We start from the raw sequence: 26,311 nt of genomic DNA on the forward strand, positions 1-26,311 counted from the left end.
GCTGTGACCACTGATGTTCAAGTGTTTGTGTGAGCCCTGTTTCCAGTTCTCTCAGCGCCCACCTCAGAGTGCAATTGCTGACTCATAGGTCAGATTCTTTTACTTCCCTTCTAAAGACCATTTGTCCTCATGTGAAACATTGCCTCTGGTTCCTTGGAGAATTGATGTAGCTGACACATGATGCCAAATGGAGAGTTAAAATATTATTTCCTGCTCCATGTCCTCATAGCAATGATCTAATATGAATTTAAAATTTTGACAATCCTTCCAAGTTAATCAGCTATGCAGGAAGAGAAAAAGTACAGAAAAATATGAAATGCGTATCTGTTTTTAAAAGCTACATCTGTTTTTCAAAGAAGTCACCGAGCACCGAAGAACTTCAAAGACTTGTGAAAGAGCAGGTCTTGGCAGACTTGCTGGAAGGACAGGCATGCTATGCTTCTCCGGAGCCCCAGGTCGAGGGACCTGTGGGCCAGTTGGGGCCTGGGGTTGGCCAGGGGCTGTGGTGGTTTTATAAGAGGCCAAGGTCATGGAAATGAAGGGTCACCATCCCTGCTCTGTCCCTGGGCTGTACAGAGTGGCTTCTTTCAATCTTTCTATGACAAATCCACCTGGTGACACTAACTTTCTCAGAGATTAATGGAAGCCCAAGTGGAAGGTCACAATCTAGTAAAAGATTTCATGGGAATTCACCCTCACAGTTAGGAAAGATCTCTCCAAAAATTCTCTGAATTTCCTTTAGTTTTGTTCCAGTGGCCAGGGCAGGCAGGCAAGTTCTGATGGCAGAGCGTTTTCATGGCTGTTTAGGGCAAGGAGAAATAGGAAACTTCATCTGTATCCTGCCTCCTTTCCATTCATTTCCTTCCTTTCCATTAAAATTAATGGGTGTTGTGTGATTTTTTTTTTTTTTTTTTTGGTGTTGTGTACTTTTAAGTGCGGCCTTATTTTCTAGGTGTTCCCGTGGACTACTCTGGAAGTTGAATTGATAAATAGATCCCACAGAAGGAAAAAAGAAAAAGCTCTGTTCTGGGCCTAGTGGTTGTGTTCAGTTAGAGAAAAATTCTTCTTGGAAGATACTAATCAGATGTTGGATCCAATTTTAAACCACCCAACCCCATCCCACCCTATCCATCCCCAATCTAAGAACTGGTTTCCAGCAAGGCACCTTGGCGAGGATTAGATTAATAAACACAACTACCAAAAAGCTGAGCACCAAGCAGAGCTGTCCCTGTGGCTAGGATTCTCTGGTTGTCCAAAGGGCTTAGCTTTGGAGACCAGTTAGGACAAGGACTTATGGGCCGCCTTAGAATCTATATGAAACATGTGGAAAGCTGGGACCCCTTGATAGTTTTTTTCTTTCTTTGTAGGCAGGGTTTTTGCTGTAGTAGGATGACTAGATTCATAGATCTCTGGTGCTTAATGGCAGTGCCAGGCAGGTCCTGAGCTGTAGAAAAGTCCCCACCCTCTGCAGATGGCATGAGAGCTGCTCATGTGCAGTCTGCAGGGGACGCTGTGCCCAGTTGCTGAGGAGGAGCGGGGTGAGTACTGGACCATCTTTCCTCCCTCCTCGACTCCTATCTCAACTGTGCCAGCATCCAGCCTAGAACCACATGTGGCATCCGTTCCTGTCCTTCTGTAATGCGAGGGAAACATCGAAGCGTTAACTCAAAGTTACATGTACTGAAAAATGCACTCTCAGAACGAAGTCATGGGCATCCTTTCCAAGAAATGCCTTCTCCAGAGGCCCCTGGTGAGCCAGTCTCCCTCTGGTCTTGTTTTCTAGTTACACATGTTTTAAATCGTAGAGAGAAATCAATCCTTTGGGGGATAATGAGGTAAGTATGCGAGGCTCTGAGTAAATGTCAAACCTGATTGCATAGACTCGGGAGCCATTGGGCTGGATCGGAGGTTGCGTTTTGTGTATCTGTATGACACTTAATAGAAAATATTTATATTGATTATATATACTTATTATATGTTTATATACTTATTGTTTATTTAAATTCTAGATTCATAAAGCTTTTTTGAATAATTGATTTCATTTAAAATTTTAAACTTTTTATTTAGAAATAATTTCAACCTCTAGAAAATTTGCAGTAAGAATGGTATAAATAAATAGTCCCCATATGGCACAAATAATACTCATATAACCTGTACTTAGATTTACCTATTATGAACATTGTACCTTGTTTGCTTCTCCTATGATTTCTCATTATCTGTGTGTGTACAAACACACTCAACATGTATATATAATATTTTTTCTAAAAAAAAATTTGAGATGTTGAGTTGAGCTCTTCAATCCTAAACAATTCAGTGTACACAAGGGGTGATTGAAACATACAGTGAATGTTTAAATTAAAAAATTTTATTACAATAAAAGACACATTACCATGAATCCCCCTCAAAGTATTCCCCCTCACTTTGATCATACTTGTCCCATTGTTCTGGCCACTTCTGCAGCAGTTCTGGAAGTCCTCTTTTGTGAATGTCTTTACAAGATGTAATAAGAAATACAGTGAATGCTATTGCTGAGTACCATCCAACAGGAAAGCAGGCTTGTAAAAACATCACAGTGTGTCCTCATCCACCTTATTCATTAGATTTGGCATTGGGTGACTTCTGGTTCTTCCAAAATGACCATGGAAGGTAAATGATTTGAACTGACTCAAGACATCAAGGCAGCCATGACAGTGCAACTAAAGACACTCATGAAAGAGGACTTCCAGAACTGCTGCAGAAAATGGCAAGGACAATGGGATAACTGTGTTTGAAGCTAGGAGGATTATTTTGAGAGTTATTAATGACAATGTGTCATTTACTGTAATGTTTTATTTAAACACACACCATATTTTCGGTCACATCTCATATTTCCCAATAAGAACTATTCTCAGCACACTTACCAACTCCAGTAAATTAAACATTGAGATAACACTTTTATTTACTCTCCAGTTCAGATTGACCCACTTGATCCAATGGTGTCCTTTACAGAATTTTAAACTTAAAAATAACTTTTTGCCCTAAAACAGTATGACTATACAGAAAGTTCACATGACACTCAGAGTATAAAATTGAGTTCTGAGGGCCGGGGATTTAGCTCAGTGGTTCTGCCACCTGCCTCAAAAGTGCAAGGTCCTGAGTTCTATCCCTGGTACCAAAAAAAATAAAAAAAAATTTTAAAAAATTGAGTTCTGCCTCAGCTTCTAAGGTATATATGAATTATTAGAATATATTTCCCCTAATTTCATTTTTTAGATAGATTTTCAATTTATCTGGATAGAATTAGATTTTAGATAATTTTATAGATAACTCATTGACTTTAGTTGAACACAGACTGACATTCATATGCATGTCAACTCAGACAGCTGGATAAGTAATTGTAAAGGTTTAATAGAATGCCATTCTGTTAATAATATTCTACATTACACTATGATTTGGAAACCTGCCATGTGGTCCAGTGCTTGGATCTGAATTCCCTAACATGGTGTCATTTCTCTTGTTGGAGTATAGATCCCTCTCACCAGCTCTGGTAATGTACCATACCTTGAGTTCCTGTCCAGGTTTGGTGGAGTTGACCTAAATATAAATGTTATAAAGAGGTAAATGTTTTATTCATTCATATGAAAATAGGAAATTTGAAATATGAGTTAGCTATGATGTAAAGCCATCAGAGCTAATCATATCAACAGTATCTGTATGAAAAATGATGTGACCATTAAGCTAAAGTGTGTCATTTTGATTGGCTTGGGACCTCCCAGGGCATCAGTAAAGCACCCTTCTGGGTGTGTCTAGATGGGTCATGAGGGCATGACTTTGGGGTTTCTATCTGGTCCCTGATCCCTTCTCTCACTGTTCCCCTGTTCTGCTTCTTGGCTGCCATGAACTAAGCAGCCTTGATTCTTCATATCCTTCTGACTCCTGCCTGGGAGCCAGCTGACCGTGGACTGAATCTGCTGAAACCATGAGCCAAGTCAAACTGTTGGATATTGTGTCCAGTAATAGGAAATCTGACTAATATAAATAGGTTAGTAGAGCTTGTCCATATAAAATTTGGTGGACATAATCCTCAGCCAAAATTTTACTTAGAGAAAATTCTAACATGTATATAGGATATATTTCAGAATTAGAGATGTGATAGTATGATCATAAAATGTAAAAATAAGTTAAAATCAGATAAATACAAATGCAAATACATTGTATACAATGTATTTTAGATTTGAAATAATGGGTTTTAATTTTGAAGTAAAATATTAAGATGCCAAAATTTAAATTGGTTGGCTTTTGTACATTGTCAGTGTTGTTCATTGGAAAGTGATATGTTCTAGTGGCTAGAAATGAAATGTAAAAATGATCCTTGTATGACCTTTTAGTGTTTCATGGCTTTAGCATGAGCATGGGGCTTATGTGTTTTATTTTAAAAATGAGGGGGTTGGAGTATGACCTTGATGTCCTTTATGACTCTAAAAGAAGTAAAGTTCTTTGGCTCTACTGTATGATTTAGGAAATACTGTTTTAGTAACATAGTATTTGTTAATTACCTGACTCTAAATGAATAAGCTTTATTTTTTCAGGACTGAAGTAAACAATGATGACAATTAAATTTGATCCTGAAATTTTAGCAAATTTTGGTACTGCCGCTATCACTGTCCTGATTGAATCCATCACCAGCACAGCATGGGTGTGGGAATAGGCCAGTGAGGGAAATGGTGAACTGATGTTCAGTGGGGATAGAGATCCCATTTTACAGGTGAAAAAATTCTCGAGGTCTTTTGCGCAACAATGCAAACACACTAACATTACTGAATCATGCACTTAAATGGTTGAGATGGTAGATTTTGTCATATGCTTTTTAAAATCACAATTAAAAATAATTACGGCAGCATCTCTAGCTAGAATGACAAAGTCCTTGCCCCTCCACTTTGATGTGAGCTCCTGTGTTCCTGGTGGTCCAGTCAGGAGGTGGAGCGCTCGTGAAAGGAAAATGCCTTTTTCGGGTGAGTGAGTTCTTGCTCTTGCTCTCCTGGGACTACATTAATTACCACCGTGAACAGCTATGATAAAACAAGGACACCCCTTGTGTCCTCTCTCTTCTGCGTGTCCCTGTGTTCTGCCTTCTGCCATGTGTTACAGCAGCATGAGGCCCTCACCACAGGACCATATTTAAAGGCTGCCTGGTCTTGAACTTTCAGGTCTCTAGAGCTGTAGACCCAAATATACTTTTTTAAAAAATTAAGTTCCAAGTCTCAGGTATTCTGTTATAGCAACAGAAAATGGGCTAAGGCACACTCTGTGGTCTGAAACATCTGTGTGCTATTTAGTTAAGACACCTTAAGCCATGGGCTAATTTCCAGGCTCATTCAAAATAATGGCTGTTGCTTTATAGACTATATCTTCATGCTCTTGACCTAAAACCATCCCCAGGTGTGGGATAACATTGTTGCGTGGATAATAACCTCATCTAAATAGTCTTTGTTGGAAAAACTAAACAGCTGGAAAAATTGAAAGCAGGAGGGGCTTTGTGTTGCCTATTGTGAAAGCTTAATCTAATGATTAAGATGAAAAGGATAAGTTGCTCTCTTAAAGGGCACAAGAGACAAAGCCTAAGGGGACAGCCCCAGGTGGAAGATGCTAACAGAGGGGCATTGCCTACGAAGCCGGGGCAGGTGCACCCTCGTGAACAAATAATTACAAACAGAAGAGCGCAACCGGAAGCCTGCCTGTGTCAATACTGGCATTGAGTGACTAGGGGAAAAATTGTAATTGCAAGTTGATTTTCATGTAGGTCTGTGTCTGAATTAATGTCACCTGTGTGGTCTGAAAAGTCTGAGACTAGAGATTTATTTAAAAGTGGCTCTAGACTACATGTGCCTTCCATAGAGGAGTGATGTATCTGCAAGCTAGCTCTTAAAGAGTTCGTACAGATAAAGTGCCAAGTAACATCAGATCACACACACACACACACATACACACACACACACAATCTTAAAAACATACAAAGAGACAAAGAATGAACTGCTAACCAGTAGGTACAACATACAGTAGAATCCTGTGTCCAAACACCTGAAACATTGGAGCTATCAGAGAGATGATCTAAATGGAGCATCTGATATATTTAAAGAAACAAAAAGAGAGGGCTCTTTTTCTGCTGCAGCTTCACTGGGGACAGAGGAAGGTGCCAGTGACATCAAGAAAAAACTGACCTCCTACTAAAGGCTGTGAGAGACACCCCTGTAATGAAACAAAGAAGCAGTTGTAGACTGAATGTGAATGATCCAAGGACTCGTTGACTTCATCAAAAAGTTCCTTTCACTTGCGGCCTCTGAGCAGTTGTTTATGTGAATCAGTCCTCTGCACCTTTCCCAGACAGGAAGTTGGAAGCCTCTATGAGTACTTTGGCAGTGATGGTAAACTGCTCCTACATCACTGCCTATCTCATGCATGGTGATGAACCACAGAGAGCAGCTTGCCACTCAAAATGATGTTTCTGAAAAGTTTTGATGCCTGTGGCCGAAGACTTAATGACTGTGAACTGCCTGCATATATCTGCTATGATTCATGTATATCCATAATAAAACATCCATGGAATAAATGGATTCACCAAAAATGTGATATATGTTAGTACCCAAATCATCACAAAAGACTGACATTAGAGTTTGCCCATTGCTCCTACACATTTGTGTGATTATTTCAGATCCTCCTAGGGTGAAAAGGAGACTGAAACTATACAAACTTCTTTATTATCAGTTCTTCAGTCTCTGACATTGTTTACTCATAGTATTGGCACTCTGTTGATTTTTTATGGTAAAAGTTAATTTACTAAAGGATTTTTTGCTTCTTTAAAAGTTAGGTTGTTTGGAACAAAACCCAAGGTAGTTCATCTCCTGCAGAGCTTGGCTGCGAGGAATGGTCATGGCAAAAGGGAAGTGATCCCAGATGGATGGTTTGGGATGTTAGGAGTGAAGAGGAAAAAGTTGGCAACACAAGAGTAAAAGAAACAACTGCAGGCTCTATGAAATGGCTACAAAGTTTCTGTATGTGTCGATAAAATGTTTACAATTAAAATATTAAATAATAGAAAACTGAGAGTAGATAAATTGAGTTAAGGTCTTCTAAGTTCCATTTATTAGCAGGGAAGCAGAGAGAGATACTGATTAACTTTGAGCAATGAAAATGTGTACTCACATCTTGAATTTAGGATAATTGCCAAAGAATAGAAACAAAATGGTTAATTTCCAAATAGAGGAAAAAAAAGAAATGATTTTTAAAAACACCCAATCTAAAAGAAGATTAAGAAAGAAGAGAATAATCTAGAACAAATAACACAAAACAAATTTATAGACCTATACTTATATGCACATTATAAAATTATGCTAAATATAAAAGGATTAAATAGTCTAGTTAAAAGACAGAGAATATCAGATTGGATAAAAATTCCAGCTGCTGGCTTTGGAAAAATAAAAGAACATTTAATAAAAAGAATTACGTACATTGAAAGAAAAATGATGGAAAAGCAATTATATCATACAAAAAGAAATGAAAGTGATAGAAGCTATGTTAATTTCAGACAAAATAGATTTTTTTTTTGGTACCGGTGATGGAACTCAGGACCTTGCACTTGCCAGGCAGGCAAGGTGCCATTGAGCTAAATCCCCAGCCCCAAAATAGATTTTTGTGACTTAGGCACTTAATTATAATAATGTTCTGCTTAAAAGACAAAGGTTGTCTGACTAGACAACAACTAGAAAAGCCCAGTAAGAGAAAAACCTAAATACTATAACCTGTAACCTATAAGCATGAAAGATTAAAAGCGAAAAGGATTTTAAAGGACATACAATTCAATACTAATCTACAGAAACCTAATGTTGCTAAAGTAACATCTGACAACAGGTAGTTACAGATGAGGTCCTCCTGCAGCACAGACTGAGACAGAGTTTGCAGGGAGAGGTGGGCTGGGGGCCACCTTGAAGGGAAGTGTGGGTGGAGGGAGATGCTGGGCTGCAGTTTGGGCCCCACTGCCCCTTGGCCTGCTGGGGTGGAGGAAGGGAGGAGGTGCTGCTGGGGAGTCAAGGCCTGCTGGAGTTCTGAATCTCCTCTACTGTTCCATTTCTTCAGTTGGGTGGTGGCTACATAGGCATTTGATTTTTATTCTTAACTCTCAAACCTATGTGTCTCAGTCACTTTCCCCATTGCTGAGAAACAACACCCAACACCCACGACCTGAATAAAGGTTTATTTAGGCTCATGGTTTTAGAGGTTTCAGTCCATGGTCAGCTCGCCCCCAGGCAGAAATGGCATGATGGAAGGGCCTAGGAAGAGGAAAGCTGCTCGCATCATGGTGGTCAGGAAGCAGAGAGAAAAAGGAGGAGGCAGGAGGGAGACACACCCTTCCAGGCCACACCCCTGGTGACCTGCCTCCAGCTAGGCCCTGCCTCCTGACAGTGTGTCAGCTATGAACTAAACTGATGAGTATAGCACTCCCATGATCTGATCATTTTCCACATTCGTGGAGGACACCCCAGATTTCAGTCATAACAGTTTGTTATGGTGATTTGCATCTATGGAATATATCATTAAAACAATACTAAAATACTACATTTAGCATATTATGATGAGACTTGGATTACTGACCAGTCCTATCTTTAACTTGGGCAGAGGACTTAACCCTTCTGAGCCGTAGGGCCTCCTATGTAACATGAAGGTAATTTCTATGTAAAATGTTCTGATGGTTCCTCTTGCCCTTAGCTTGGAGTCCAGATCCTTATATGGCAGAGAGTGGCCCTGCAGCTGGCTTCTTCCTCTGTGCCTGAACTTAGCCAAGACACCCCCTGATCCTCCAGCTCTAGCCTCCCTGCTTCCTTCCTGCTGGCACTGGATGTGCCACGTGCTTGGCGGCACATTCCCTCTGCATGTTCTGGAGAGCTCCGTGCCCCCTGGGCTCCTGGGTCTCCATTCCAATGACACTCGGTCACCGAGGCTTTTCTTGCCCATCCTGTCCAAAAGAGTCATCCCATCTTCCCTGTCTCCTTTTCATCCCTTGGCAGACCTTTATTTTCTTCATGGAATGATGTTATTTCACTTTATTTATTTACCATCTGTCACGGTTACCAGTGAATGACAGAGTCTCAGTAAAGCCCAGGGGATGATACAAATGCACTTGAAGCTGTAAAGTCCTCCCCTGTGAGGACGAGGAGCCCTGCAGTGTCATGACCAAGGACAGCAGGAGGGACTTTGGACCTGGGTCTAAACCCATCACCTGCCCTTGCTCATATTTGACTTTTATTCTCCTTATCTTCGAAGACCTCTGGCTTCCAGTCTGTGAGGTCAGGACTGTGGTGGTCCCAGGGAGATGAAGTTAGTCATTGTCACTTTCTTATTTCTGGGACACAACACCCGACACCTACAACTTAAAGGAGGGAGGGTTATTTTGGCTCACAGTTTCAGACTATGGTCAGCTGGCTCCAAGGCAGGAAGGACATCATGGAAGGACCTGGGCAGAAGAAAGCTCTTCTATCATGGCAGCCAGGAAGCAGCAAGAAGGGTGGAGCCAGGGATGGAAATATACCCTTCCAGGCCACGCCCTCAGTGACACAACATTTCCTCCCCTTCTGACTAAGCTACCTCCTAATAGCACATTTAGCCATGTATTCATCCATGGATTAACCCACTTCTTCCTACACTACTCAATGGGGAATAAATGTCATTATATTAAAAGAGATTGTTTAGAAATCTCTGTGACCTCCGTAAGTCCCTTTGGTTAATGTTTAACAAATGTTTTATTAAAACATTTTCACAAAAATATTTTATTTTTATTTTTAAGGGGAGGAGGGAATGAAGTAAACTGCTGCCGGACACTGAAAGAACTTGAGATCCAAATAGGAGAAAAGGTAAGAGAGGTCTTTAAAAACACTCCCTCCCCACACACTCTCAGTCAATCACAATTGTCAGCCCAGGAGATGACACAACACAAGCCCGGCGCCTTGTCATCGAGTTCTCACGTCGGAGCCGTCTGGCTCAGTGGGATTCAGAACAGGCCGATCTGAAAGCTATGTTCTGTGGCTTCGCCTGGGATGGCATTGCTTCTGATGAATGGTGCCGGCAGAAATCCTGGAATATTAATTACATTTGCATTAACTTTGGATCTGTATTAGCAGGGCTGCCTCTTCTGTTTTTGTGTTAAGACTGAACAGGTTTTTCTTAGGAGGAGGAAACAACTGCTTTTCAGAAGTAAATGCCAATCAAGAACGGCGTGGTAAAAATAACCAGGCCAAATCAAAGCGATACATATTTAAGCCTTGAGTAATATAGCCACCGGAGCTACCGCGCACGTTTGGAGGGAGAGCATGTGGCCTCGTTGCCTGTGCTCACGATGGTTAGGTCTGGTCGTGTAGCTCAAGAGGGGAGGAGATGGCAGTGTCACACAGGGCTTGGAATCAGACACCTTTTTAAAATGCATTTGAGCCTGTCACTTACCCAAGCAGTTTGAGAATCATGTTTTAATTTATTTGATGCAATATGTTGGTTTGAAATGTGACAAATTTTCTTTCTTTTTTGAACTCTTCTGAGACTTTCATACATTTCAAAATGAAAAATAACCACAGAGCCACAAAATGTTTGTTTCAACTTTCCTGGCTGCGACCATTAACGCCAGACAATTCTTCTTAATATGATGATTTTTATAGCATTACATGTCCCTAAAAACCTGTTTCATTATAGTTGGTATCAGTAGGAACCCTGACATAATTATCCCTTTCTTCTGTTGTAGTCCACTGGTTAGTCTATTAGAAATCTATGTACAAGTAATACTATTTTTGGTACAGGTCTTTTATTTGTGAAATCCTCCCAGGACAGTCAGCTGTTTATTAACGTTTGTCTGAACAGCAGTGTCACTGCAGATCGATAGTGAAGCATCGTCTTTCACATGCAGCAAATGGACCTGGGCTGGGATTGTAAATGACCAACACTAAGTCCGCAATGACTAACTCTTAAACCAAACTCCCTTGCTGTCAGGCCTTTCATTGAATTCCTTTTAGCCCAGCCTCTCCCCACAGAAAGTCTCCCCCAGGTAAGGGTGGAGTCGAAGGCCGTTCTCCTGGCTCTTCCTGGGAGGACAGGTGACAGGTGGAGGCCAAGGAGCCATTGATGAGAGTGCTGCACCCCAGATGCGCGGGCGTCTCCTCAGCCCTTCGGTCCAGCCCGCACATACAGCAGCCCACTTTTGCCTACCCCCTGACTCTGGCAGCCAGGTAGGGGGAGATGGGGTAGATCTCAGACCTGGATTCCATCCTGGGGCTCTGCCATCTACCAGCTAGGCGGCCTCATCACTGGATTTCTTCATCTGTTGCCTCCAATGGCTGTTGAATGGTTAAAAATACCCAGTAATAAGCACCTGGAGCATTGAGCAGTTGCCAGTGCTGTGATTATGCATCTCCCTACAGCTCCCTTTGAGGCAGAGGTAGCAGCACAGCTCACCCCTCTTCTCCAAATAAGAACCAACGTGAGCAGAGTGACCCTATACTCTGCCACTTTTGGCTGTGAGCAGTGGCCCCTTTATGGTTCAGCCTGCACCTGCAGGACACCTAGAAACCGCCGGGGCCAGGCTGTCTCCATACCTGTGTCGTCAATGCCCGGGGTGGGGACCATTTGGGATGAGAATGAGGCTGCCTTGGAATTTGGGGGGATCAGACTTTGCTGATGCACAGGTGGCCTCACCTTCTTAAACCAACAGGTAATTAGTAGTTGGGACCCCAAAAGGCTTGAACCCCAATGGTTGTATTTCCTAGTTGCTTCCTGTGCAGGGAGCCAGGTTTCTCAGCCTACAATCCATTCCTGCTCATTACCCTGGTAACCCTGGGTGCTCTGAGCCTCAGCTTCTGAGTGTCACAAGAAGTGACCCCCAGGCCTCACCTCTGTCCTCAGTGACGCACTGCAGGGCATCACAGAAAGAGCTGCTGCTAATTCCCAGGTTCCCACAGCATGGGGGGAGCAGGAAGCTGTCAGCCTGCTGGATCTCAGGGTATCCTCAGTAGATTCTGCACCCAGGCTCCACTCAGTGTCACTCTGAGCCCTGCTGCCTGGCTCCTCCTCATCCCCTTGACCTTTGCTTTCTGTTACAAGCACCCTGTGACTCTATGCTTTCCTTTGTTCCCCACTGGGGCCTCAGCCCAAACTGACTCCAGAGCTGCTGGTCCCCTGAGGCAGAGGGATCTGGAGAGATCAGGGTCCTGCTGCTTCCAGGACAAGTTACTTGGAGCTACAGCGATGAAGGAGAAGAATACAAGCCAAGCCCCTCAAATGCAGAAGTCATTAAGTGCCCCTCCGGCCCTGTTTGTGGAGCTGGCTCTCCTGCAGGACCCTTCACGAAGCAAGCTTTTCCCGACACCAGGCCTATGAGGAGGATACGACCTCAGCTTCACCGGCTTTGACAACAGGAACTTCTAGTCCCCCTCAAGAAGGAATCAGGAGGCTTAAGGTTGCAGGGCTGACCAGCCTATCTCTCCTCGGGTCGTCAAGGTATTGCCACCACTCTAGGTGTGACATGCAGATACTTCAATGTCAGTTTTCTCCTAAGGAGCAATTTCCTCCAGTATGAGTCTTCAGAAACCTTCCTCTTCACATCTCACGGCCCAGATTGTGTCCCACACCCAAACTGATCATTGCCAATGGAACTGGTCCCTGCAAACCACGGACCAACCCTGGACCAACCCTGGCCAGCTGTGATATGGCCACCGGATTCCCTCATGTGGACCCCTGGCCACCCCAGCAAAGCTGCTGTCTGAACAAGGGGGAAGATGGGAGGCTGTGTTAGAAAGGAGAAGAGAGTAGGGACTGACGGGCTCAGGAAGGCAGCCAGCATCATCTTCAGGACACAAATGCAATTTTCTGGATTTTTCCAATTCTAGTGATAACAACAGCCAGCATGGATTGAGTACTTACTAGGAGTTCCAAGTACTTCTTGGGAGGCTGAGGCAGGAGGAATTCAAACTTGACCCCAGCCTGGACAACTTAGTGTTTTAGTGAGATCCTGTCTCAAACTGAACAATGAAAAAAGGGTTAGGAATGTAGCTCAGTGCAGAAGCTCAACCCCTAGTACCGCAAAAATATTAAACAAATAACAAATCATTGCATTCCCAGGAGAAGGCACGAGGTGGTGTAGCTGCCATCCCATATTGGCACAGAGGTCCTGGTTGACAGAGGGGCCAGCTGGTGGGTGGAGAAGCTGCATCGAAGCCTGTTTCCAACATCCTTGCCTTAACCACCAGGCAGCCTTGCCTCTCAGGGCCTCTGTGGGAAAGGGTACCCAGCCAGGGAGACACTGGGTCAGGCTGAAAGGCAGACCCCTCACCTCTATGAGCAGCCTGTGTACAGCATCCCTGAGGACCACATGGCCGTCTCTCACCCACCGGTACCCACTTCGGACGATGTCTAGGTGACTGCTTCTCTTCCGTCTCTGACCTCCACTCTCTCCCATGCCTTCCCAGCTCCCTGCCTACCCTGGGGGACCCAGCTCTATCCTGGGGTGGTAGCCAAGCCCAAGACCTGAGATTTAGCCTGTCCACTTCTGGAGGGGAGGAATCTGCCAGGGAGGAAAAGGGGGAAAGCAAAGGTCCAGTGTGTGGCCAGGGTAACAAACCTTCTGTATTTTTACTGTTTTATCATCAGTTGACTCATACATGGGGTGGAGGTGGAGGAGAAGGAAGAAGCTAAGGAAGAAAGAAAAGCCCACTCTGCCCTGACGGTGGGTGAGGGCCAGTTGTGAGCCGTGAATGAGGTTACTGAGGAGTAGGAGCCACTGTGACTCGTCTGAGAACATGATGTGTGTTTGTAAATGCCAGGCCTTAAGCTGGGTGCGGTGGCACATGGCTGGAACCTCAATACCATGGAAGGCTGAGGCAGGAGGATCCCAAGTCCAAGGCCAGCCTGGGCAACTTATCGAGATCCTGCTTCAAAATAATAAAAGTGGGGGTGGGGGTGAGGATGTAGTTCAGTGTGAAGGCCCTGAGTTCAATCTCCAGTGCTACGGAAACGAAACAAACAAAAAACATAAATGCAGAGCCTTTTCCTGGCACACAAGGAAACTGTGTTTAGTCGAAGACTAGAAAATAAGGATGGCGAATTCAGTTAAAGGAACATAAGAAAAACAGAAATCCAAAGCCCCAGGCTATCTGTTCTCATACCCATCGTGTCATCACGCAAGCCAGAGAGACCCTGAAAAGAAAAGAATGCTCCAAGGCCTGGGCACCACGATGCTGGAACATCTGGTCTACCCAGTCAGCTGTGACTAGTGTGTGCGTTGGACATCAGTGATTCAACACACGCTTTTATGGGATTACCCTAGTGCCTCCGAGTTGTATGGATGCAGCCTGAGTCATTTCAGGGGCAATTAGTAAATAATTATAGGTGCTAAGCTGCTTGCTTGCTCTGTAACATCCTCATGGAGGAGAGACAAAAGTGATGGGTCCATTCGTTTCCCTAAGTAGGTGAATCTTCTCAAAAACAAATTTTAAAACAATTGCAGGAGGAATAAAGGAAACATTGTTAGAATCAGCATCATTTCTTAAACTTACCTTAACACTCTAACATCACATTTGTGTGAATGAACGCACCAGGATGCAGTCTGTTTACCTAAAAAAAGGCTTCATCAAACTCGAAAGGAAGCCGATTACTGAAACACACAGGCTTCCGGTTAATTTCTAACATTCTCCCAGTCCCACCCTCGTCAGCTCTCCTTTGGTGCACTTGGTATTAATTGCCGATTTCGGCAGGTATTTGAATACATCTCCCCTTTCATCTGCAGAAAATATTAGCATATCGCAGAGCTGTTGGGACAGATTGTATCTGCAGCACTTTTTCCTCCCTGCAGGCAAGCCTATCAATCATAACTGAATATAGTGATTAATAATGTCACAGCTTTTCTCCGTGTGTCTACATGCAACGAAATGAAGAGTAGCACTTATGTTTTGATCTCAAGGATCTCACACCACAAAACAATCAGTTGCCATTTTATAAAAAAAAAAAAATTATATTGAAAATACTTCTACACCAGTGCCTATTTTTGGTGGCTCTATTATTAATTTCCTGGAGGCTTCATGAGGAAATCTTAGCAGAGATTCAGTTACCTCAGAATTTGTGGGCATTTCAGACTTAAGTTTAGCTTTCTTTTTTTTAAAGAACATATTCCTGCATGTTATGGGAGGGGACTGAAATGGTGCATGTCCAGAAGCTGCACGGAGCTCCCTGGACAGCAGCTGTGACACTTCACAGTGGTACCTCAGGGTTCCCTAGATGGCTGGGCTCTGAGTGACAAGACGGATAGAATGGACTCACAGAGAAGTTACTCAAAGATGAGGAGCCATTTGCTTTGGGAAGACCTGTGGAAAGTGAAACCACGGTGTGCAGTTTAAGGCCACAAAGGAGATGGATGAGAGGGCAGCATGCCAATGGCGCCCACATTTATGTCTCTTTCTGGGGCCCCACACTACACCATCCATGGACAAAGCACAGCATCTAGTTGTCCTCCTGCCCCACCCCAAGAAGCCTTCCTCCTTCTAGTTCCTCTTTGTTACCATTTATTCAAGCAGAAATTGAGGACCAGCACCTTTCCGATAGCCAGCCCTCGTGTCTGTCCACAACTACCATCCGCTGTATCCTGGACAGGACCCTCAACCTGGCCACTTCTCTCTGCCTCGTAGCCGACATAATGAGCTGTCGTCGCCTCTGGCCTGTGCCTTGTCAGCAACCTCCCATCAGGTTTTCCTGTTCACCCTGCACTCTGTCTTCCCTGGGAAGCAGAGCTGGCTGTTCACACCCCCTTGGGGAGGAGCTCCACAGCTCATGGCTGTACTGTGAGGCCCATGGAGCCCTGCCTGAGAGCTCTCAGAGAGATGTTTGCCATTGTGTGTTTTCCAGAACACACCGAACACTCAGAGACTTACTTGTTTGCTTGTGCATCAGTAGGGTACATATTTCATGGAAGCAGGCACCTTCTCTCTGTCTTGCTTACTGCTGTAACCAGTGCTTTGAACGGTTCCTGGCACTCAGTACATATATTTAGGGTGAATAAATAAGGTTTTATAGAAGAGTTCTTATCACCTGAACAGGCAGGAATGGGCTGGTGAGAAGGGCAGCGGGAGCACATGGACAAGGGCGTCACTGCACACCAGGGACAGGATAGAGGAAGACTTGTGGGCCAGCTTGTAGGACTGCAGTGTGGCACAGGGACTGGGCATGGAGGCAAGGACAGTGGCGATGATGTGGCCAAGCACACTGGAGAGGCGAGGCCGTGTGACACGTCTTTGCAGTCCTAGCTTTCTCAAGGCATGTGGGGACAGATCACATTTGAGAGGCAGGTGGCAGAAACAGAAGGATCTGAAGAATTTGACCCTAACGCCTGGGTAAGAGGAGGATGCAGTGATCAGGTCAGCCCTTGAGGAGAGAAGTCCTTAGGGGGTCACCTTGAGTACTGTTGTGCATGACTTTGCTAGAATTGGGCACCTGTTATCTGGCCCTTGAAGGAACCAGTCACCCTCTTACTGTCACGGTCAGGTGCTGAGCAACTATAGGTATGTGGGGCCCCAGGTAATCCTAGGGACACGGAAGCACTAAGATCTCATTCTGCTGCTGCAGAAACCAAAGCAGGGTCAGACACAAGAGTAAGCAATCCACTGCGGTAGCTCGGCGGTTTGCTTGTTGGTTGGAGTATCGCCTTGACCTAGAGGATTAGGGAATGAAGCAGTAGAAGTTGCTCTGGTGCAGGGCAGTTGAGTGGCATAGCTCACAACTCCTGAGTTTGTTTGGGTGCTAGGTTGCTGTGGAGGACAGGATCTGGAGCCTGTCACGGAGGAAGGTTCATTCCATGTGGTTTGTGCTTCCTAGGGGCTCATCCAGTCTTGGGTTAGTGAAAGAACAGAAGAAAGAAAACAGGAGGGCACAGGGAGGGTGCTGGGAGATGTTGGCTCGATTTCCTTTCAGAAGAAAGAATGGCTGGGGGTGGGGGGAGAGGACATGGGCCCTTCTGGCTCGGTGTACCCCAAGTGAACTCAGGACCTTCCTCCCCAAACCCAGGGCCACGTTCTGGATTCTTGATCCCATTCATTTGGATCCCCATTCCAGAAACCAGCCGCCATGCTGGCTCTCCCTTTCTTCTCCCTCCATGTCCTGCTGATTCGGTCCCCTAGAATTTCCTACCTTCTCAGTTACTGCTCTCCTAACCCTTGGGTGTTCCCAGTAGATACTGGCATGGTGGGACCCTGGGGAGGCCACTGTAGAGGGGTAGGTGTCGCCGAGCCAGGATTTCTACACATTGATTTGTTTAGCACTAGTCAGGATCCAGAGGAACTTGCCTTTGGAGAAACGCTGCTTTGGGACATGCTGGAGGAAACAGCAGACAGGTCCTATCCTGTGACTGGCCTGGGTCTTGGCCAGCTGCTGTAGTTATGTGAATGACCCAGGCCTTGGCCAGTCTGGAAAATGTTCCTTGGCCAAGCAGTCCTCCTGGATATGCTTGCTTCCCTCTAAGCTGGACCCTCTCCTGTGATTCCCAACAAAGATCAGAGTGCTAGGGAGGGTGGCAGCCCACCATTTTGCCTTGACGCTCCCGTGCTCTGCGTTTGGATTGGGGAACCAGGGTTCCAGTATTCCTTACCTGTGCCGGGGGGAGAGCTGGTATCCTGTGCATATGATCTGGGGAAGAAAGAACAGAAGAACAGGCAGTGTTTCTTACAGCCCTGGTACCTTTTTTTCATCCTTGGCAATATAGGCTGGGGGCTTCTGTTCAATCAGCAGCTAGCATTTCTTATTAAGTGGTCTTTTAAGCTTTGTCTTACAGGTAAGAATCTTAAAAATTAAAATCAAATTCAGGGGAAGGCTTCCATTGCCTATGAGCTGTAGAAGAGCAAGTTTCCCTCTTCACCTTGGCTGCAGGGAGACCCCAGACCAGATTTTTGTTGCATCCTAGCAATGCTTTTGGGTTTCTTCAGTAATTTTTTTTGTCTGCTCTCTTTTCTCCATTTTCATGGATCTCGTTTGGATGTCTTTTTATGCAAGCTTGTTCAGTTTTTGGTAAAGGCAGGATGTGCATATGTTCAGTAAAGAAATGGATCATCTTTGGCCTGTTAGAGGTGAACACCAGTGTAGACAAGCCAGCCCGCCAGCCCGCCAGCCCGGGAGGCAGGGAGCTGCAGCCTTTGTTAAAGGTGAGCGATACCCAGATGTCCCCACATTGAAAGTTTGTGTTTATGAGCTTCTGAATGCAGTCTAATTTTTTCCTATCTGGTTTGGCTCATCTTTACCAGCTGGTAAATAGGAAATGTTCACGGTAGGAAGCCAATACTCTGCAGAGTGTAAACAGATGGAATCGATATAAAGTGACAAGTTAGACTGTGCTATTGAGAATACAGAGCCAGAACCAAGAACATAACAGTCAAGCTACTTATTTCGTTCCAGTTCATTTAGTCCTGAATAGTACTTCATTGCTCACAGCTGTGTTGGTCCCCCCCCCTTCTTTCTTCTGGGTTGATAATGACAATTTCAAAGAAAAACTTTAATTAAAGATTTTATACAAAATAGCCAAAAGTAGAATAATAAGGAAAATGAGCGTTGATGTGTTTATTGTAAGAGAAATCCTTTTCCCTAGCTCCCTTTAAAATTTTTACTTCTTAAATGGATAACGAATTTAGTAGTGGTGACAGGAAGGTGCCAGACTGACAGCAGTGCCACCGAAGCCCCCCCCCCACGTCGGGGGGAACGGGGTGGGGGGGGACTCAGGCTGCAGGCAGGGGGTGGGATGTGGCTCTGACCCCCTTCTGGTAGCAACCAGGCAGGAAGTGGCTGGGGAGGGAAAACGAACAGCTAAACGGGCTCCTGTAAGAATAAAGCCAGAGAAGGTTTAAGTTATGGTGGTCTGCAGGGTGCTCTGGCTCACAGACGTTCTGCCTTGCTTCCGGGAAGGGTTTGGCCTCCAGAGGCATGAGTGAGTGAGAATTCCAGGCTCCAGAGAAGAAACATTAGGCCCTTTCTCTCCTCCTTTAAAGCCTGGGTGGTCATATTTATTTGGGTTCACAGCTTTCCTTCCTGGAGCTCAAAGTGCTATAAAAAGAATTTTAAACAAAGAACGATGGAGAAATAATCACATCCACTGTAGGCAGTTTATTGCGCCATCTGAGCTCAGTGGGGGACAGATATGAAGCCATGTGATCTTCCTCCTCTCGCTGTTCCCCAACAGGCACAGGGGCGGATCTGCCACTTTGTCCCTGAAGGACGCCTCTGGCAGGTCTCAGGGCTCTCTGGTCACACGTAGGCAGGAAGCAGCGTGGTGAAGCCCAGCTCAGCTTCAATCCCTGATCCCACAGCCATTCAGCAGGCCTCCTCCTCCTCCTCCATTCTCCTCTCCCCAACCTGCTTCCCTTTTCCCCAGATGGGGATGGGGGGACAGTGATGTGTGTTGGGAGGTCACTTGTCTCTCTGTGTCCCTGATCCAGTGACCTCTCTGGGCAGCACGGAAGGCTAGTCCCCCGAAGGGCACACAAACTCGGTGGGTTTCCTGAGGAGGAAAATGTGCCCTGACTTAACCCTCTCTGGACCCCCTTCGGGTTCTTCTTACATCTTCTTGCTGCTAAGCTCACCCTATTGCTGAGAAGTCCTTGGGGAGCAGGAAACGAAAGCTTTCTTGTTGTTTTGTCTTAGCCCATGTAGCTTTCACACTTTCTGCCCATGTCCACAGTAGGTGTCCAGGCTACTTCCATTGACTCCTCCTGCCCTGCTCTGCTGTCTGATTCTCAGTTCCTCCATCAGGAAGGCTCTGAGCCAACCACCAAGTCCACTAGGAAATGAGATGCTCATCTGCTCATCCTGCAGGTACCTGTCCTGCCTGTACAGGGATTTCCTGCTTTACTGTAGCTTCTTTTCTAAGCTGCAGTTACTTCATCCATCATCCATTATCCATGCACTCATCTATCCATCCACGTATCCATCCACCTATCTACCCACTCACCCACCCATCTACCTACCTATATTTCCATCCAACCACTCACCTTTCCATCCATCTACCTAGCCACTGTTCATTCATCCATCAACCACCTATTCACCCATCATTCATACCTTGTAGATCAGTTCATTCACCCACCCACCTATTCACTCACTCACCTATCTATCTCCACCCAAACATTCATCTGTCCATCTATCTAACTTGCCACTATGCATCCATTCATACATCATTTATCAACCCACCCATCATCCATCCATCCATCCACCATTCACCATCCATTTATACATGATCCACTCATTATCTATCTAACCATCTATCACCCATCTGTCCATCATGTGTCCATCCACTCAATAGTTATCCTTCATCCAAGCCCTGACTTGGCCTTGGACTCCTGCCTGTTTAAGACCTTCTTCCCTTTCTAGTCTTTTGCTGTCTCAGGCTGAGCAGTGGGGCAAGGGGAGATGGGGTTGGGTGAGTGATGTCCCTGCTATGAGAGAGGTTGTGATTTGGAAATTTGTCCTCAGCATCTGATTCAGCCAGCAATTCCCACTCCACTACCATGGATTGAATGGGTTACAATGCTCGTCTTCATTCCCACTGCATAGATCCATAAACTGAAGTTTTGAGGAGTCATATTGCTCTTCCAAGGTTACCTAAATAGTAGGATGGAGCTGGGATTTCAAACCCTTTGGCCAGTCATCACGCCATTCTGCCCTTTGGTAGCAAAAACAGTGATCAGACACACTGGGATTGTCCTGTGGGGTGGCTGCCACCCAGAGCAGTTCTGTGTGCTTTTCAGGAAAACCACCATGCCTGTGTGTGTGCCTTCCCTATTCCCAGCCTCCATCTTCATAAATTCATCAAAATCTTTTCCAGACTTTTTTTTCAGCACTAGGATTGAACCCAGGGCTTCATGCATGTTAGTCAAGTGCTCTATCACTGAGCTATGTACTCCCTGAACCCCTTCTTAAATTTTATTTTGAGGCAAGTTCTCACTAAGTTGTCCAGGCTGGCCTCGAACTTGCAATCCTCCTGCCTCAGCCTCCTGAATAGCTGAGATTACAGTCATTCACCATGGTGCCAGGCTCCAGAATATTTTAATTTAAAATTTGCTTTTATTACATTTTAAAAATTGAATGTTTTTATTCTTCATAGTCACCTCCTCATTTCTCTTTACTCCTGTATGGCCAGGGCTTCTGTTCTTTGCTTGAGATACTAGGTAAAGGGTTTGCTTTATGAAACCACACTTCAGAGCTTTGAAGCTCTGCCTCTCCTGACTCTCCCCAGCATGGCTCTCCGGAGTCCTGAAAATCCTGGTCATTTTGTCTGTCCCCCCTGTGGTCCCTGCCTACCCAGACCTGGGCTTCAAGGGCATGGAGAGTGTTGGGATTCTGGAAAGGCCTGTAGTATGGCACAGCCAGGCATCTCATACACCAGGCCCTGCAGGGCCTAGTGAGCTATGTGGCTGGAGTGGAGCTGGGATGAAGTCTGTCCCCAGGAGAAGGGACACAGGGGCAGCTTCTTTGGAAGACCTCAAGCCTACTTTCTGGTTTCTGTACCATGAAGGCGTAACTAGTTATTGTTTGGGGTTGCTTTGAAAAATATTCAGCCCTTTGCTTTGTGTGTGTGCTCGTAAAGCTCCTGAGGTGTGTGAGGGAGCTGGCACATGGATTAAGAGAACATACTCTCCAAAGGGCCAGGGAGTCTTTTTATCTTGGGTCAAGCAGCTTCTCTCTAGCCACCCCACTCCTCCTCCCTTGCAGCGGCAAGCAGCCCAGACAATATGCAAATGTATGGGCGTGGCTGCGTGCCAGGAAAATCTATTTATGGATACTGAATTTTGAAATTCACATAACTTTTCACATGTCATGAAATAGTCTTCTTTTGATTTTTTCCAAGCATTTGAAAGTGTTAAAGCCATCCTTTGCTTCCAGGTGTAAGAAATCAGGTGGCACGGTTTACCCTGCCAGGTTCCCTTAGTGAGGAAGCCAGGTGACCCCAGCCTTCCCAGGCTGACCTCTCTGGGGAATTGGAGGGCACTACCATTTTCTTTTGTTAGATTCATGCTGGATTTGGAGGAGCAGCAGCACTGCTCCTGTTAACTGTGCCTGGCGCCCCCTCCCTGGGTGCACTTGTTCCTGTTAGCCAGCACTGCTCCCCAGAGTAGGGGACGAGAGACTGGGAAGGGAAAGACTGGACAGCAGAACAGGCCAGAAGGGGCTGGTTATGGTTAGCCATGTCGAGGTCAACAATGATCTGGTGGGAGGGTAATTAGGAAGCCAGAAGAGAAGCCACCAAGTCCTGTCCCAGAGTGGACAGTGGCAGGGTTGGGGCAGAGCGTCCTGGGTAGCAGATACAGTGTGTTCTTCCCCTCTGGAAATCCTTGCAGGCATCTGCCCTGCCCAGGCAGTTCTGAGCCCCAAGGATACCACAACAAACATGACCAAGACCCTGGGCCACATTTTGCTGGACGAAGACAGACAGTAGACAGATACAGACAGAAACCAGAAATGGTCCCCAAATGGTTGACCAATGTTAAGGAGGAAATGGAGCCCTGAGAGGGAGACCTGAGCAAATACAGGGAAGGGGAGTGTCCAGCAGAGGGCACCAGGGGGGCAAGAGCCTGAGGTGACAGTGTAAGGTGGCACCTGCAGGAATCGGGGTGGGGCTGGCCCCGATCACCATCACTGGACCCTGGGCTCTTCGTTCCTTGCCATTTCCTTCTCTCGCATTGTGCGGGGCCAGCCCTGGACCCCAGGGCCCTGACTGTGCCGCCTCGGCTGAGCCTCTCCATCTGCAGCTCCGTGCTGCGGCTCGTGCCAGCCTCCAGTCTGACAAGTGATAAGGAACTTGGAGACGTAGCTCTGGTGGGCGGGAGCTCACTGCCAGCTTTGCGGCTGCCTGGCTCTCCACGCTGGGCATCCATATGGGGCTCTTGGGGGTTTTCAAAAAGGGCGTCCTCTCCTGTCCTCCTCCGTTTCCCCGGAGGAGGCAAATGGGAATTGGGCAGCAGGCAGTGCCGAGCATTTCCTTTGGCCGTAGGTACAAGAGCTCTTGGGGCCTGGCTTCTAGACAGGGCAGTGTACAATGCAGAGCAGAAGGTGGCACACAGGAGCCCTGGTGTCTAGTGGCTGCCGCTGCGCTCCCTGATCTCAAGCTCCGGGTCCTGAGGCCATGTGCTCTGGTTGTTAGGAGGTGGTATGTACAGCGTTTAGGGTGGGGCTTTACACACATGACAGGCCTTTAGTCAGTGGTCATATTACAGTCTTTGTCATCACTCAATACCTAGTGTTATCATTCTGTCCAGGGTTGGTCCTGAGGGAGGGGCCCCGGTCTAGGAGGTTAGGGGAGGAGTGAAGAGGGTAGGAGAGGGGCTGGGTGCAGCTCAGTGGGAGAGGGCTTGCCTAGCAAACGAGGCCCTGGGCTCTGTTCCTGGCACCGTAAGTAAAAGGGGGCTGACTGTGGATGCAGCGTGTGTAGGGGCCAGTGGAGGTGGGAGGGCCACCATGCAGCAGCACCCCATCCTGCTGGGGTGAGTGGCCTGGGGCTTGAGCGGTTCTGAAAGTGCCCAGTGGTCCCTTCTCTCCACCGCCTCAGGCCGTGTGAATGGGGCCAGGCACCCAGCTGGGTCCGCTCAGGGCTGGGGTCCTGCTGAGGGAGGAGGAGGGGAAGAGGCTCTTGCACATATTTGAGGGGCGCTGATGAGTGCAGAAGGGGACCTGAGGAAGCAGGACGGGAGGGCAGGGAGCAGGTGGAGCAGCAGGTGGAGGGTGGGGGGAGCCTGGTGGCCTCTGGACACCCAGGAATGAGGTGGAGAGAGGAGGGGTGGCAGAGTGCAGGTTCCTGGCACAAAGCCGAGGCTATGGGTAGTGACAGGCGTAGAGCATAGAAGGAGCAGTGACCTCCAGGGGCTGCGTGTCCCAGGGACTGGCTGTCACAGGGGTGCAGAGTGAGTCTGGAGGGCTCTCACGGCCCAGGCGGGAGCACTTGGAGGTCTGCATATGCCTGCAGCAAGGAGTGGGTGGGGACAGCAGATGGACCTGAGGCTTCAGGGTCCAGGCAGAGCTCGTGGGGTCTGGGGCTGGAGAGCAAGGCCAACCATCCCTGCAGGGGCTGCAGGGGCATCCTTTCTGGGCGGCAGGCTTTCTCAAGTGCAGGACAGAAGGGGAATAGAGCGGGAAAGTGCTAGGGACTGGGGCGTGTGGGCGGGAAGGGAGCAAACCTGCCTGATGGTTCTCCAGACACCCTGTGAGGCATGCTTCTGTCCCGCAGGGTCCAGGCTGCTCAGGGGCTGGGTCCAGGGATGTAGAACCAGACCCTTCCAGGACCCAGCTGTACTAGCTGCTCCTGGCTCCCACCCACTATGCCTGGCCCTACTGCCGCCCTTCTGTCCCACCTCAGCTGTGAGCAGTCACCACAGCTGCTACGCAGGGCCTGGCCAGCACTTCCGGCTAAGGGCCAGCTCCAACCTGAAGCCTTCTAGGTCATTTTGGCCAGAAGTGTGGCACCCTCTCAGAAGGCCTGCAAGCCTTGCTGCCTGCTCTGCTCTGTCACAGTGAATAGGTATCGACATGTCACCTCTCTCCTTTGGGATCCTGTGGGGTCCTGTGGTGACAGGATGAACCTGAGTTTAAAGCCAGCATCCATCCTGGCTGGCTGGGGGATTCTGGGTAACACTTAGCTCCTGAGCCTCAGTTTCCTGGGCTGGAAGTGGGGAAGTGGTAGTTCTTTTGGTGGGTTGGGAGGACCCATGCAGAGCTCTGTAGAGGGAGGCCCTGCTCGCTCAACTCCCACGCACACACCCAGCTCCACCCAGCATGGGTTCAAGGCCTCATCCTGCACACCCCTGTGCCCAGTAAATATCATTTGCCGAACTGGGGGAAGATCTCTATAAAACTTTCCTGTAGTATCTTCAAAAAAAATTCAGAAGGGGTTGAAATATACAGCCATATTTTCTAGCTCCTAGTAAAAATAGTTTGCATATGGCTGAGGAAAATAAAAATCGTACAAGGCCAGCTTTGCCAGAACTAGTTTTTAAGCGTCAATTAACAAAAAAGACTTTTCATACAGCCCTAAAAGGGAATGAATTGTGTATGAAACTTACTGCTTTACATCAGAAAGAAAGGTTTTTTTAAAAAAACTTACTAAGACCATTTACTGAGAAAATTGCCTTGAAAACATTCAATAAATGCAAAGTGTTCTTTTCTCCTCTAGACGTGTCATTTTGCAATGCCTACCACCGTGAATCTTTGAAAACATTTTATTTTACAAGAAGTATTAAAAAAAACTTTCACATTTTTTATTACCATTTTGGGTTTTAACATGGGATCTTTTGACCTTTCCGAAAATGACTTTTTGTACATAGATTTTCAGAAACGCGAAAACGATCATCAAAGCCTTTCAGCTAGTTGATGTTAACAACATCGGCCTGGTGCAACCGCAGGAGCTGATGCGGGTGCTGGAGACCTTCTGCTTGAAGATGAAGGAGGAGGAATACCGGAAGTGAGTACCGGGAGACTGAGGGGGATGCGCGGCTCGGCGGCCAGTCTCCCTTCACCACCCCCAAATTCTGCACTACAAGGTTCTCACGTCCCGGTGACTGACAACTCCACCGCCCAGTCCTCTCTTTCCTCCTTGCCACCATGCCCTCCCCTGGGCATTTCCAGGCCCCAGTGGGGTTTACAACAAGCCTGAGGTTAGGAGGAACAGTTTCAGGGTTCTTTGGTTTGTTGATGTGCCCCTCCCGATGTGATGCAATCACAAAGGCCATCTTCCTTCCAGGGCTGGGGTGGGGTGGGGTGGAGAACCCCGAACACTTAGCTGCCCCAGTGGAGGGTGGGCTCCTGTTTGACCCGTTTTTGAAGCGCCTGGCAGACACAGCACCCCTCTGCCCAGCTTTTCCCAAGCGCTTCCTGAGACACTGTTGACCTCCTCAGCCTCTGCTTCCTGCAGTTTCAGTATCAGGAGTCCACCAATCTTTTAAACTATGAGATGGGAAATCCCAGAAACAAGTTTTAAATAACTTCTTACAGTATGTTAGCTTAATTGTTCTATCTTACTCTGAGTTATTAATCTGTTTCTGTGACTATACATTAAACGGGATCCTAAGTTTGTATGTATACAGAACAGCAGAGTATTATATAGGGTTTGCTATGCACTTTCTTCCGCATTCTCTGAGGTGTTGGAGCACATCCCCTGCAGGTAAGGAGACATCTGTCTCCTACACGTTGTTCACAAAAGCACTGAGCTTGCTTTCACCAGGAGCTGAAGAGCTTCCTGCTGCCCTGGAGTCAGAAGATGCTATCGACTGGGTTGCCTCTGGCAGGTCTCATA

The 26,311-nt window shown here is 46.6% G+C and overlaps 1 protein-coding gene across 1 annotated transcript in view; it reads left to right on the forward strand.

Moving 5' to 3' along the window:
- The window catches only part of Efcab6 (EF-hand calcium binding domain 6), a 237,435-nt gene that overhangs the window by 37,983 nt on the left and 173,141 nt on the right, over window positions 1-26,311 (forward strand). Inside the window, 3 exon segments of the mRNA XM_087213738.1 lie at window positions 3,508-3,596; window positions 9,815-9,881; window positions 25,344-25,480. Coding sequence (XP_087069864.1) covers window positions 3,508-3,596; window positions 9,815-9,881; window positions 25,344-25,480 — 293 coding nt within the window.

This window comes from Heterocephalus glaber, unplaced genomic scaffold, assembly GCF_053883595.1.
Source record: "Heterocephalus glaber isolate CG9 unplaced genomic scaffold, H.glaber_assembly_v1.0 deba00001444, whole genome shotgun sequence".
NCBI classification, from domain to species: domain Eukaryota; kingdom Metazoa; phylum Chordata; class Mammalia; order Rodentia; family Bathyergidae; genus Heterocephalus; species Heterocephalus glaber.